Source organism: Lontra canadensis, unplaced genomic scaffold (assembly GCF_010015895.1).
Source record: "Lontra canadensis isolate GAN:19392208 unplaced genomic scaffold, GSC_riverotter_1.0 scaffold161, whole genome shotgun sequence".
NCBI lineage: Eukaryota > Metazoa > Chordata > Mammalia > Carnivora > Mustelidae > Lontra > Lontra canadensis.
The window spans coordinates 1753986-1768728 of NW_022631155.1; the positions used below are offsets into that span (position 1 = coordinate 1753986).

General features: G+C 57.3%; 1 protein-coding gene across 5 annotated transcripts in view; it reads right to left on the minus strand.

The window, feature by feature from the left end:
• Window positions 1-4257: 4257 nt before the first annotated feature.
• The window catches only part of MTMR1 (myotubularin related protein 1), a 54777-nt gene continuing 44291 nt past the window's right edge, over window positions 4258-14743 (minus strand). For all 5 annotated transcript variants that reach the window (XM_032845288.1, XM_032845283.1, XM_032845286.1 and 2 more), the window contains 3 exons: window positions 12667-12780; window positions 8747-8923; window positions 4258-4768 (listed from right to left, as the gene is read on the minus strand). In XM_032845288.1, the coding sequence (XP_032701179.1) occupies window positions 4607-4768; window positions 8747-8923; window positions 12667-12780 (453 nt within the window). In that variant the 3' untranslated portion in view covers window positions 4258-4606. The remainder of the gene's footprint in view (window positions 4769-8746; window positions 8924-12666; window positions 12781-14743) is intronic.

Consider the following 14743-nt stretch of genomic DNA (forward strand, 5'->3'; position numbering starts at 1 on the left):
AGCCTGGCCCGGCCTGCGTGAGCTGGGGCTGTGGCGCCGAGGCGGCGGGGACACGCGGACTCTGATGTGCCCAGGATGGGAGTTTGAACCCAGGGTCGTGTGGGTCCTGGCAGGGACCTCAGCTAGCGCCTGGTTCGCTTGCAGCCCCTGCAAGGAGCGAATGAGTGAGCGTCGGGTCAGCATGCACACACACACACACGCACACACACTCTCCCTCTCACACACACGCACACCACCGGCTTTTGCACTGCCGGCCTTCCGGAGAGCTGGTGCACGTGGTGGTTTTCCGTTATTGAAGTGCATGCATTGATAGTCCCGTCCTGAGAGCTTAGGAACCTTCTGGACGAGTAGGAGGCTGTGACTCTGGGGCCTGATTCCTCTGACTCCATAGGGGCCTGGGTGTGGCCTCCTGGCTGCCATGATTAGCTTTTAGGAATGTGCGTCCCCCTTCCACCCTGTACATGTGCCTCTTTTGGTAGCAGAAGCTACAGACGTGAAGAACAAGTGGCAGAGCCAGAAGCACGCATGTGTTTTGCTTAAACCTGTATTGGAGGTGGGACGGGGGATGGGGAAGGGGACGTTTGCTGGGTTTGTGAAACACGCCTGGCTCCGTGTGTCTGGAAGGCTGACTCTGCCTGTCGTGTTCAGATACAAAGCCCTCGGGCTGCCACGGTCCCTGTGGTAAACACCAGAACCCAGCGACTGGCCCCTCACCTGGCCCGGAGCTGTCTGGTTTGGGCTAGCCTCCTGGAACGTTCTGTCTGGCCCATGTGTGGTCCTGTCCCTGGGCGCTCTGCCGTCTGAGACTGAGCCAAAGTCTAGAGCCACTGTCTACCGATGACCAGTTTGCGGGGCCCAGAAGCACTTCCGGAAGCAGAAGTCAGCAGGAAGACAGGGTCCCACTGACTCGACCCCACGGCCCCTCTGCGTGGCACCCGGGCTGGGCGTCTGCTAAGCTGGGACGAGGCAAGTCAGGCTTCCGAAAGGAACGGTTGGAACTGGAGCAGAGCCCGCAGGCCGGAAACTCGTGTTCGCGGCGCTTTGAGGAACCTCGTCGTGCGGTGGGGGGATGGGGGCGTCCCCGGCTGCCCTTGAGCTCCTTCCCGCTGCCGCCGCCTGGATGGGTCCCTTCCCCGGCGGGGGGCTTGGCCCACGCAGGCCAGGATCATGTGTCCACCGGGCAGGTGTGGGGCACTGACGAGAGCCCTCTGCGAGTTGCCAGCTTGGCCAGGCTGGTCCCTGTCACCAAGGACGGCGAGGACTGATGGCCCCAGCCCTGGCTGGGGCCGGCCGCGCTGGAGGGTGGTTGTAGCCATGGACCGTTGCCACCCAGTGTCCTTGGTAACAGGAGCTGGGGGAGGGTCAGGGCAGCCTCGGCAGCTCCTGGGGTGCAGTTGGCTGCCCCCCAAGGTCCCCGGGGCATCTCAAAGGAGGAAAAACGAGGCCACACTCGTGGGTGGCGAATGACTTCTCCCTGCCACGGGCAGGTTAGAGGAGGCCGTCACGGTGGCAGCCAGGCTGAGGAGTGACGTGGCCCGTGCGGCGCTCGGCATGGCCGGGCGCGGCACGGCGGTGGCTGGAACTATGGAGCTAGGAGCCCTGAGGTGGGGCGTGCCGCCCGCCCCCCAGCTGTCCCCTCGAGCTTGACAGGGAGGCTCCCGTGGTGGGGGGACCCAGAGCTCCTGCAGCTCTGATGTACATTTTCTCAGTGGTGGGGATCTAAGAGAACCCTCGGCTCTGGAGACCGCAGCCCAGCAGCCGGACCTCCTAGTGATGGGACAGGCCAGGGAGGTCCCTCCGCCACCTGTTCGCAGAGTGCTGGTCCCGGGGCTGGCGGGCAGGGACGCCTGCAGAAGCCTAGGCTCTTGTACCTGCGTCTGTCTGGCTACCGGGCCTATCCGGGACGATAGGGAAGGTAGAGCGAACCAGAAGGGCCAGTTGAGAATCTCTGGTCTACAGCCACTCCCCTGGGGGGCCGAGCCAGTGCAGGTAACTCCGCACAGGAGGGGGGGAGCATGGCAGCAGGGGTTGGGGGCACCCTCCTGGAGTGGGACCCAGAGAACAGTGCCAGGCCCGCCCATTGGGCGCCTGACTGGGGAGTGCTCTGCCCCTTGTCTGAGGAAGAAGTGTTGACTGATCTCAGCCCTGTACTTTTTCTGTGCTTGTGTTTAAATGTGAGTTGTGAACGGTCTCGTGTTTGCATTAAAGGAAATGGAACCTAACAGATCATTGTATTCTGATGGCGTGAAGGGACTTCCTTTGTCAAGTGACGGCTGGTTTTTTTCCTTAAGGTACTTGTGGTCCACCTTCCTCCCCACTCCCCCCACCTCCCACCCCCGCCCGAGGTGTTTCTCCAGAAGGTTAGAGTTCCTGAAGGTTAGAGTTCCTGCGTTTCTTCTGTTGATGAAGGCTGGGCTCGGTGCCAGGGCCCCTCCCCGGAGCTGCAGGGGGATGAGCAGAGGTCTGGGGGTCACCTGAGAGGGCAGAGGCAGGCCTTACACTCCTGATTCCACAGCCCGGTGCTCCTTCATCAAAGAAGTCCAGTATTTAGGGCGGATTCGGGCTGTGTGCAGTCTTTTGGGTCGAGCACGCCATCGGTCGTGCAGCTGCGCAGAGTGGCCCGTCTGGGGACAAGCGCGCCCTTGTCATCCCCTCACCGCTTGGCTTGCAAACCGAGAGCACCTCCAGACCGCTGGGGGTGAGCAGGATGCAGTGGGCGTGGGGTTTTCCCCATTGAGGTAAGTGGCCCAGACCCAGTAAAGAAGTTCTTCGTGGCTAGCCAGGGGCTACGCGGTGGCCCTCCCGGCCTTGCCACTTGGGTGTCGCTGCTGGGGCCCACAGCTGCAGTGACCTTTGCGTGGAGGGGGACAGGGACCCAAGGCCAGCATTTCTTCTGTAGACTTGGGGTGGGGACTCCAGGGCTTCTCTAAAGTCTGTCCCCTTCCAGCTCTAGGACTCAAGGTCTGGACAGAGCCCCGCGCCTCTGTGGAGCTGCTGCTGACTCCAGTGGCTCCGGCCCTCCCCCCATCAGCATTTTCTGGAGCTTAAGACTGAGGGGCATTTTGGATTTTAAAATCCGAGTACTTACCCCCATCATTTTGGTCAAGACACTGAAGACCTGGTTTCTGGCGTTCAGGATTTAGTAAATGAGTTAAATCTTGTAAAGGCACTTTATGTGTATTAACTATGCTTGGCACATAAAATAACAGGTATGGAGGGTTTAGTCATTTTCCCCAAGGGAAAAATTAGAAAAACTTAAGACCACGGAGCAAACATATTATTTTAATTACAGATCGAAATACAGTGTATCAGATGGGGCAAATACAATACTGTACCAGTTTTTAAAAATCGGAGCCATGAATGTTTTACATTCTAGTACACTTAAATAAAAGACCTGCTTAGGTAACAACGGTACACTTCAAGTTGTGTTAGAAACGGTTGTGTGCTAGGTACACACAGAGGAAAGGGGGCTGTTGTGCTGCTTGTCGATGGGGCAGGCACGGCTGGGGCTGGCTGGGGTGGGGGGCCCCCCGTGGGCAGAGTGGGTGGTAGCACAGGCCCCTGTGGCCCTGCCACCCCCTCCCCACCCCCGCCACGCCGGCCCGGTGCGGGGGAGCAAGCCAGGGAGCACGGTGGTGTGTTGCGGAGCAGCAGGGGAGCGGGGCTGGACAGGGGTCTCCGGGACAGGAGAAGCCTTGCCGCTGGGCGGCTAAGAGGGGAGGGCGGGCTCGCTCAGGTGTGAACAGCAGCAGTGAGGGTCGGCAGGGGTGAGGCGCAGCAGCCAGGGAGCAGCAGACAGACGGCCCTGGGAGGGCCCCCGAAGAGGCCCAGTGCGGGGTCCCGCCATCCCCCGGCGGGGGTGGGAACCGCTGCTGCTGTCGCCACCGGCCTGGAGCAGCCTCGGGAGGCAAGCACCTGTGTCGGGGGGGGGGGACGGCGGGACCCCACTGGTCCAGCGACCCTATTCCAACCCCGCTGCAGGTGTACCGCAGGAAGTTGGCTCGAGCCTTGTTTGACAAGGTCTCACCCAGTCCAGTTAAGCAGAAGCCGCCTCAGGTGACTAGTCTAAACATAAAAAAGGACATAGGAAAATAAAGGCATGTTTCTCTTTTTAAAAATACCTTCTATGTACACAACAGTAACGGGTGCAGAAGGCCCTGGGCACGACGAGGGCCGGAGGCCTGGCAACAGCGCTGCACCCGACGCCACAGGTCCAAACGCTCGTGGAGCAAAGGGCTGAAAGCAGCCCCGTGGCCAGCGCGTTCTGTAAGGGACTGGGGGTCTGGAAATGAAGGGCTTACCTCGGAAAGAAACGGGGGACCCCTTACCCCTACACCTCGCGCCCACCCCCGGGGCCGCGGCGAGTTGGCCGTCGCAGCAGAGCATGGACCGGAGGGAAATGGTTCACGAAACAAAGCACTTGATGACAGTGGGAGTGGTCACCTAGCCACACAAACGGTCGCCGGTGGGAAGTGCCATCCAGACTAGGAGGACATCGGGCCTAATCCTAAAAGACAAGATCACGAGCTACCATCCCGTGCCTGAGTCGCTGAGCGGGAGGTCCTGGCCGGCCGGAGTCACCACGAATGCTGGCCTTGGGCGCCCCTCAGACGGAGGTGTGGACGGGGGTGACCGAGTGGGACGGCGAGGAGCCCCGCTCGGATGAGGACGAGGCGCGCGTGGCCAACTCCCGCTGCAGGTCCTCCACGCGCTTCTGCAGCTCCGCCTTGATGGCCAGCAGCTCCTTGAGATTCTGGTGGACGGGCATCTGGGGACAGAGAGACGGCGGCGGTCAGGGGCCCTTCTCGGCCCCTACTCGGCACCTGCTCTCCCTCAGCTAGCAAGCCCAGAAATCCAAGGCCCCGCTTCTCCCTCATGAGGCTCCTGGGCTGGCGTGAGGCACACCAGGGAGGAATGTCACCATGTCGGGGACTCTCCTTGCCTTGCCCTCTTGCCTCCCCTTGTCCCCAAGCCAGTCTGCACAAAGCAGCTACAGGCCTGGGTTCTGAGCCTCAGCCAGGCTATGTGATGCCCACCCAGCAGCCTCCAGTGGCTTCTTTCTGCTGCCCTGACCTTGGCCTCAAAACCCTGCGGTCTGACCCCAGCCAGCCTCTACTCCCTTCTCCCCAGGTCCTGCCTCTTTGCCACTCCTGCATTCTAGAATCTTCTAGGATTTGATAGATGCCAGGCCTGCGCTGTCCCTTCGGGCTGCAGCACTTTCCCCCCAAGCCTTTGCTTCCTCCCTCAAAACTCTGAGCTCCTGCATCAGGGCTGCCAATGGTGATCAGCCCTACTAGAGGGAGGGAGAGAGGGAGGGCAGGAGAGAGACAGACCGGACACGCCGACAGGGGGGAGTGAAAAGAGGCAGATGAAAGAACGGGGGGTTTGGTAACCAGCAAAGAACAAGCTCCTGACTTCGTCAAGCCACAGGAAAAAGGGGAGGGACAACGATGTGAGTCTGATGCCAGCGGCGCCCCCAAACAAGGGAAACTTACCTTATTTGCTACTAATCCCAGAGGCCACCATTAGGTAAGGTCTTGGGGACTATCTGTATTATTTTCCTGTTCGCAGGATCACTTTATTCCAAGTGAATCAGACGAGGGAACCTTCTGCAGCAGCGGCCCTGGAGAGGGGCAGCCCATGTAGGGGAGTGCCCGGGGCCTGAGATGCTCATCGGACATCTCCGGGCAGCCTTTCCTCCGAGGCCACTGATATAAATCCAAGGCCTGCTTGTTTGAGGAAATGCCCCTGGCTAGCTAGCTAGGTGCCTCGGCCAGTGGGTCCCGTGTCCGCCACAAGACAAAAGGGCCCCAAAGGAAACAAGAATGCTGCTCGGCCCTCCTTCCACCCGGCAGACAGTCTAGCCCCCTCCTCCTCAGACCAAAGGGGCCCAATGGGCTAGTCCTCTGCCTTTCCTCCCCCCGAGTCCTGCGCAACTAGCGCTGCTGGAGGGAGCCGCCCTACACACCATGCGGCAGCCCAGCCTACCCACCTTTCTGGCCTCCAGTGCCCCCAAGGTCCAGCCTGCTCCCCCGTGGGTCCCGGTGCTGGCCACACTCGGGACAAGACATGGGTAGCCCACAGCCCACCTTCCAGTTCTCCCTTCTGTAGAGCACGGCGCAGGAAGAGCTCCTGTGCCACAAGGTCTCAGCATGGAGCCACTGCCAGAGAGGGGACGTGACCCCAACCCTTCCATGAGTGCAGGCCAGGCAGTGAGAACGGGCCAAGCCACGGCTCCCGTGTCCTACAGAGGTCCGTGTGGACAGCACCCAGAGGCCTGCCAGAGATCTCGACTTAGAGCAGCGAGGTCCGCGGCTCCTGCTCCTGTCAAGGTCATTGCAGCAGGCGAGAGGACGGGCTGGCTGGCCTTCAGGGGCCCGCGCAGTCCGTGAGCGCGGGGAGCTCGCGCTGCAGGAGGAAGAGCTCGGGCCTGGGGGACGCCCTTGGCTTCCCTGCTAAAGTTTCAGAAATCCCACCTGCCATCTGTCCTCTGTGTCACCCAGAATACTATTTGCTAACTCTGATTTAAATAAAGTGACTTTCGTACACTCTACCCCAGAGCCCGTCTTCCTCGTTGCTATGACACACGAAACCGAACCGCCCGGGGAGAAAAAGCGAGGAGGTGCTGGCAAGCAGATGCTGGCTTGCATTCCTGAGTCAAAGGGACTCCAGTGACGAGAAAGAAGGGCTTAAGGGTCCCCTGGGGCTGGCATTCTGTAGCAACTGAGGTCAGGAAGGAGTGTGTTCTGGAGGTGGCCCGGAAAAGGGCAGTCTAGGCCTGTTCTCGCACTTCTGTGGCGGTGAGTCACTGCAGAAGCTGCTGACGGGACTGGTGACACCCGACGCCCTGAGGTTCCCGGGCCCCGAAGTTGTCTCTCGCATGTGGTTCTCGTTTGGGGGATGAGCCCATCTAATGTAACAAGTAGTTGTTAGTCCAGGGGAAAACCCCTAGCACGGTACAGAGTGTGAGAGAGAAGGAGAAATCAGCTGTCGCCGCAGCCTGATGAAGGTAAACCGGAGCTTGGATGAGGGGACAGTGGGGACAGACAGCTGGAGCCATCGGGCGGCCCTGGGAGGCCAGCCGTGGGCACCGTGGGCTGTTGTACGAGCAACTTCAGCCGCGTGACCAGGGAATGGGGAGTCGCGGGGGGATGGGTCACTCGGAGGAGGGAAGGGGACAGGATGTGGGGACCATGCTTGTGAGTCGCGGTCCCCGCGGCGCTAACAGGATGGACGCCCATCAGCGGAGAAAACATGTTCCAACTCTTAGAAGTTGGCACTAAACCGAGAATCCATTTGGAGGCTAGAATGTGCTCTGGCCCCGTTGGCCATGAGGCCCCCTGCGCGCTGCCCGGTGCTGTCACCGCCTCGGCAGCAGCCAACGGCCCGTCCGCCGTGAGGAGTCGGCCTGGTGCACGCGGACAGGGCGGGCCTCGCCACGGCGCGGGGAGGCCAGTTTCGGGCCGGGGAGGGCTGCCCAGAGGCGGCTCTCAGAAGCGGAGGCAGCGGAAGCGTTTCCAGAGTCGGGGCTGGCGGCCCCGTGTGGGGACGTGGGGCAGCCGGCGGCTCGCTCGGCCGAACCGGGGCTGAGCCGACAGTGACGGAGGCGCCCGTCAGGGAGGGAAGGTGACTGACGAGACGGTCCCTCCAAAGTTCAAGGACCAGGAACCGCAACGTGAAATGAGCTGCTGGGTCTCCTGCGTGCCGAGTGGGGCCCGGGACTTGCCGCGGGTTCACCGGCCGCCCGGACCCGTGCGCCGAAGCGCCGAGCCCCGCGGGCACAGGGCGCGGCAGTGCTCGCAGGTGACCACGTCGGCGCGCGCCCTCGTCCTCGGAAGCGGGGAGCCGGGACGCGGCCACGCACGTGCAAGGGAGACAACAGGAAGACGGGGGGTGGGGGACCTCCACAAGCCCGGAGGGAAGCCCGGAACGCACTCCTCCGCGGCGGCTCTCACGAGGAACCTGCCCGTCAGCACCTCGGTCTCGAGGCTTCTCATCTCAGGACCCTGAGCCCGTGCTCCCCGAGACGGCGGCCCTAGCGCCCCGGGACCCGGCCGTGCGCGGGGACGTTGGGGACGCGGAGTGCGGCCAGGGGCCGAGGAGGACGGTGAGCGGAAAGGCGCGCGCACCTGTGCCCGAGAGCAGCGACGACAGCGGACAAGGCCCCGGAAGCCGCCGCCGGCAGACGGCCGCGAGACCCGACAGACGTTAGACTTAAAAAGAACCTCGGCAGAGGGTCCTGGCCACGGAGGGGGGCCGCCTCCATCGGCAGCCCCGGGAGCGCCCAGGCTCGGGGAGGCGCCCGGGGAGCCGGAGCCGGCGGCGCCCGCGCACCACGGCCAAGCGCGGCCGGGTCGCCGGGTCCTGCCGGCCGCTGTTCGGAGATCTTCGGTCTCGGAAGGATGGGGCGGCGGGTGAGCGTGCTGGGGACGGGGACGCTCTACCCCTTCAGCACGTGCCCTCTTCCTACCGGAGTCTGCAAATGAACCGAGTCCCTGGAAAGCCCGAGGGCGAAACGCAGTAGCCGCTGCCGCTGCCTTTAGCAGAAGACAGAAGCGCCAAGATTTTTAATCTAGCGAACAGCTTCTGGGTTGGTGTGTGAAAAGAAGGTGCTAGAACATGAACGCACAGGATTAAAACCTGAGAGGGGAGGGCAGAAGGAGCGTACGCTAATACCCAGCATGCATGCATTTCTACACCGGTATCTCTGCTTAGAAAGATGCTTTTGCAAAGAACAAAAAGCTACCTGAGGCCGCATTCGTGGGTTCCAGCGCACATAGTAGTTTACCCATAGTTCCAAGTGACTCAGACTAGCAACAGGATACAAGACGTGGTTTTCATAATTCACAAAGAAAGGATTAGAAAATTCTTCAAGCTGGCTATTGACATAGGACCATAAAGATATAGTCTTCGTATATACATCCTGAAAAACAAAAAAAGGAATACATTGAAATAAATTCAACTTTTTTTCAGATCCTTGAGAATTTGCATTATAAAGAGAAAAGGCCTTGGATAAAAGGAGTTCAAAGGCTGAAAAGTTACAGAACATTTGCTAAGCCCCAACCCCATCCCTTACGCTCCGCCATCGCCTCATGCCAGGGACAGCAGGGAAACATACACTGGTTCCTGTCCTGGCAAAATGCATTGCTGAGTTAGGTGACATCTGGCGACCATGTCAGTGTGAAGGCAAGATGAGAACTTCCTAATAAGCACGGGATGATGGGGCCCATCCATAACAAACACAGTCTTTATTTCCAGTTTGCAGTTTTGCTTTTGTGACTGGGGTAGAATTCACAGATAAGATTGCTTTCCCTGCAAAATCATGGCTATCTGGGGGGGGAAACACTCCAGGGTGGCAGGCGGGTGAAGCCTCCCACCGAGAAGCACGTGCCCGCTTGAGAAATGTGGGACTACCTGCACCGCTCCCGAGTGGGATGCCGGAACCCACAGGCTGGGCAGGACGGGTCGGTGTTAGACACGGACCAAGCACAGTGACAAAGTCAAAATTAGAAAACTGTAAAGCCGGCTGACTCCCACAAGCTAGACACAGAGAATTCCATCAGGACCTTTTCCTATTTATATACTCTATGTGTTTCTAAGAGAAACACCAGCGAGAATTCAAGGGGCTCTGAAAAGCCACAGTCATCAACACAGGCGGTGCCAGCCCGGGAGGGACAGACATGCGCATCAACAGCGGGAAGACGACACAGCAACGAGCCCTCACCTAGGCAGTCCCCGATTTCCAAGCTGGGCACCGAGAGCCTTCGGTTTGGGGGAGAGAGTCTTCTCAACAAACGGCTGGGATGACGGGTTAGCCACAGGCAAAAGAATAAATTTGGACCCGTACCATACAGTGCACGCAAAAAGAACTGAAACGCGGGTCACAGGCCTCAATGGAAGGGCTGAAAGTATAAAACCCAGAAGAAAACACGGGCTCAACTCTTCACGACCTCAGGCTGGGTAACGGCTTCCTGCATAGGACCCCAGAAGCACAGGCAGTGAAAGGAAACAGACAAATTGGGCTTCAGGAAAATTAGACTTGTGTGTTTTAAGTGAGACCATCAAAAAGTGAAGAGACAATGCACAGAGTGGGTGACAGTTTTTGAAAATCATATATCTGATAAGGGACTCGCATGTATCCCGAGTTCTAAGGAAGTCTTACGACTCAGTGATGAAGGCAGCCCAACTGCAAACGGGCGAGGGTCTGAACCAACAGTTGTCCACAGGAGCTATGCGGAAGGCCAAGATGCACGCAGAAACGTGCTCGCACTGCCATCACTTGCCAGGGAATGTACCCCAGAACCCACAGTGAGATACCACGGGGATGGCTAGAATAAAAAAATACACAAGTGTCTGCGAAGAAGTGCGGAAAGAGGCCCCTTCGACCTTGCTGGTAAGATACTGACTCTGGAAGAACAGTCTGCGGTTCTTCAAAAGGTTAAACACGCAGTTCCCATGTGACTCGGCAACTGCACTTCCGGTTCCGACGGGGCGGGGGGGGGCGGCGCGTGTCCACACGAACTCCGCACGTTCGAATGTCCGCGGCGCAGCCGCACGCTCGTCAGAGCCCAGAGCAGCAACGGCAGGAAGTCCGCTGGCGGCCGACCGCAGCCGCAGCTCGTGGCCTCTCCCTAGCGTGGAATGTCACTCGGCCAGAAGAAAGGCACAGCGTTCGGACACCTGCAGAAGCACGGGCCTGGACGACATGACGCCACTCACGGAGGACAAATGTTCGCTTCCACTCACGCGGGGTGTCCGTAACTGGTGAATCCGCACGGACCGCAGGCAGATCGCAGCTGCCCGGGACGGGGAATGAGGAACCGGGAGAGGCCGCTCACGGGGCCCGGCTCTCTCTCTGGGGCGATGAAAAGTCTAAGGGGTTTGTGACCTGAGGTGGCGGTGGCTGCACGCTCTGAGTACACCGAAAACCGCTCTAAAAGGGTGAGTTGTACATAAGTCATAGGTGGAGAGAGCTGATTTTTTAAAATATACTTTGTCAAAAAAAAAAAGACCATCGGGGTTTAAATTCTACACGTGAACTTCATTCTGTTGATTTTCAAAAAAAGCTTTATTGAGATATGAGTCACATACCGTAAGATTCACTCTAAAACTTTTAACTTTTTTTCAAGAGGTTAACAGGACCCTATCACCTGGGCCGGTAGGAATGCGGACCTTATCCTGCCCACAGTGGAAGCCACGGGTTGCTGGAGGTCAGAAATGAGGGGAGCAAAGTGCATTTCCAGACAGTGGCCTTAGTCCACCATGAACTAGGCTGTGGAGCAGTGACAAGTGGCCAGATTAAGAAAGAATCTCTTCAGGGAGCCTGGGTGGCTCAGTCGGTTGAAAGTCGGACCCTTGATTTCAGCTGAGGTCATGATTTTGGGGTTACGGGATCGAGCCCCACATCAGGCTCAACCCTTAAGGCAGAGTCTGCCTGTCCCTCTCCTGCTCTCTCCTTCTTCTCTCTCTCTCATAAGTAAATAGTCTTTTTTTTTTGAAGAATCTCTTGTGGGGAGCAGCTGTGGCAACTGGGGAGGGAGGAGGCAAATGCTAAGGCATCTTGAGGGGCAAAGCTGCCCTCTAGGGAGATGCAGGGGAGCAGGGGAGCAGCAGCACGATGGTAATTAGACTCCAAGATGGGACAGACAGTGACCGAGAGAGAACAGAGTTTGGGGCAGGACGAAGACCGAACTGGGTCCAGGCAGGCTCCCGGGTGACAGAAGAGTCAAAGGGAGGAGGCTGAGTGGGGTGTGGACATGGAACGAGGGGGCGACAGCTGTGGGGAGGGTGTAGAGGGAGGTGGGTGCTGGCGACCGCCTATTTTCTCCAAAATTCAATAATGTTCTGATGTGCTTATTAGTCTACAGGTGGTGGCCCTTTTCTGTTAACCAGAAGATACTCTAAGCTGCCTTTTCCCAATGCTTCCTCGTGATCATTTCTTTCATTTATCTCAAAATGAGGAGGAAAGGGGCACCTGGGTGACACAGTCAGCTGAGCACCAATAACTGGTTTCGGGCCAGGTCGTGGGATCAAGCCTGCCTTCAGGCTCTGCTCTCAGTGCAGAATCTGCTTGGGGTTCTCTCTCCCTCTCCCACTGCCCCTCAAGCTCATGCTCTCACGCTCGCTTGCTCTCAAATAAATAAATCTTTAAATTTAAAGAAAAACCTCTTAGGAGGAAAGAGGGGAAACAGAACTCCGAGAAGAGGGGAAATAGAACTCGGCCGGATGGAAAAGGAAGTCTGGCTCGCTACCTAGCAGGAGGTTCCGGGGTCACCTACAGACTTCAACCCTCCTAGGTCTCTGCGTACCTGTCACCCCAATGGAACAGTGAAGAGCAGAATCACAGCATTTTGGAGTCAGTGTGGTAGAAAGTACACGAACTTGGGGTTTAGGGGTCCGAGGTCTAGAACTGACCGTACAAAACCTTAGAGTCCTCAGACAGCTGTGGGCTTGCTTCCCTGCCCCCATAAAGGAAGGGGCCTGCGTCCGACCACATGGAAGATCAGACACACGTGCTGGGGCATCTCATGCGACCCCCCATTTACAAACAGCAGCAGGGCCAGACCCAGGTCTCCTCTCCATCCAGTACCCCCCCTTCCACAGTGGCACTTAATGGGAAAGGCCCCTGAGCCGTGGGCAGTAACAGACAGGATGGCGTGCACTTACCTCTTTGAACCGTTGCTGTTCACAGTTGCACAAAAAAGTCCCGAAGAGACAGCTATATAGATGGTCCAAAATGGTGATCAAGAACAGCTCGTTAAACTCGAATGCCGACGGAAACTTAAATGGAAAGAGAGGTAAGGTTTAAAGTTCAATTTCTACAACTCAGTGGTAGGAATTTTCGGTGAAAGCTAAAGTACAATTTGGAATACAGCTGAAGGCTGAAAGGAAGACTGAGCCATGCTGGATTTCACTTCCTACGGCTTCCGGTCCAGGCCCGCGGAGCCCGCGCTAGGACACCTGCAGCTGGAAGAGCCCGCAGCCGCCCTTCTGCCAGAAGCGAGGAGAGAGCGGGACGGAGCGCGTGGAGCCGCTATTCGCACACACCGGCAACAAGCGGCCGGGACTGTGCCGGCCGCCCAGAAGGGAAACAGACAAAGCCAGTTCGACTACGGTCCCAGCTTTCTGCCTGGGGCTACGTTTGGAGTCCAAGAAGGGAGAGGGGTTCCCAGGCAGAGCAGGTACCAAAAGAGATTCAAGAAAGAACGGAAAGGCTATTATCTAGTAAAGAAATAACTTGTGATTAAAAACCTTCCCACAGAGACAACTCCACGAACATACACCCCCAAATCCTTACCAACATCTGAACAAATTGACACTGGCAATATATACAAAAGGTAACACAACATGATCCGGTGGGGTTTAGCAGGAATGCAAGGCTGGCTTAACATTTGAAGATCAACGTTAAAAAATAGTAATTACTGTAATTCACCACATTAACAGCATAAGAAAATCACATAATCATCTCAATTATTGGTTTAGGTCATTCTCAATGGGTTTTTTGCAGAATTTCAACAAGGACTTTACCATTGCCGGGAGGTTCTAGCCAGTACCTGGCATTTAGTAGCCGTAAGGAGATGGTCTGGAAACGACAATAATGATTAATGATGGCAACGAAGCTCCTGGGCAGGCGACAGTGGGGCGCCTCCCACGTGCCAGTGCCCCAGCAAAGTACCCAAGGCGGCAAAGGCCGCTGGAACCACCCAGCAGAGCTTTAAGTACATTTTCTTTAAAGTATGAAACTGGTCCCCATAGTGCGATTTGCACACTCTCATGACTCATCCTGTCATCTCTAGAGAGACAACCACGGTCACCGATGGCCATATTACTTTCCCAGGCTAGGGACAAGCTTCCTAAAGAGAAAACATCGGTCCATCCAGGACCGTCCAAACTCCCCCTGCAATTGCTCTCTTCCTCCCCGGCCACTCATCACATCAGCCGCCATGCGGACTTCTGCTCGGCCGCCCTGGATGCAGGTGGGCCTCTCTCTCCGTCTTACGGACTGTTCCCGCAGAAACACAACTCTCTTCTGTGGAGCCCCCTCAGAATGCCACTTCTTCAGAAACCTCTGGAAACTGGCCGTGGTGGTGGCTCTTAGATGAACTACATCAACTAAATCTGGCTGAAATGCTGATGATAGCTACTGATGAATCCTCTCTCAGGGGCTTGAACTTGCAAATCCACCAGTGGCCTCACATTCCAAATGGCTATCCTTTAAACGGCCTAGCACATCATGTCTACTTTTCCCAGCATTTTTCTATGCAGTTTAGTTATACTCTAGTTAAGAAATTATTGGCACCACAAAATTTATGAATGTTAAGCAAATATATAACATTTATGTACACTGAAGCTTTATCAAATCAAGGATAGAAATGGAAGACCTAGGTTTTATTTTCATTTAAATTACACATTTACTAACAGGACAGCGAAGCTTCTATGGACACATTTCCGAAATCAAATGAGTCTTTACTGCTAACTCTGAGCCTGCCTGCTCCTGGGAGCTTGGCTGGGCATGTTCTAGCAGCCCTGACTCTAAGCCTTATTCTGGCCAAGTGGATCCCAGGGCCGGTAGGTCTAGGTCAGGCGGGGCTCGGCCTCTGCCTGTCAGCACCCCTGGAACCAGGACACAAGAGCTGCACCTTCGGATGCTCGCCGGGACTGCTGGTCCCGTTCAAATGGCGTTGCGGCCTCACGCTCAGTCCAGGAAATGCTTCATTAGAGGAAGCAGCAACAGCTAGAGTAA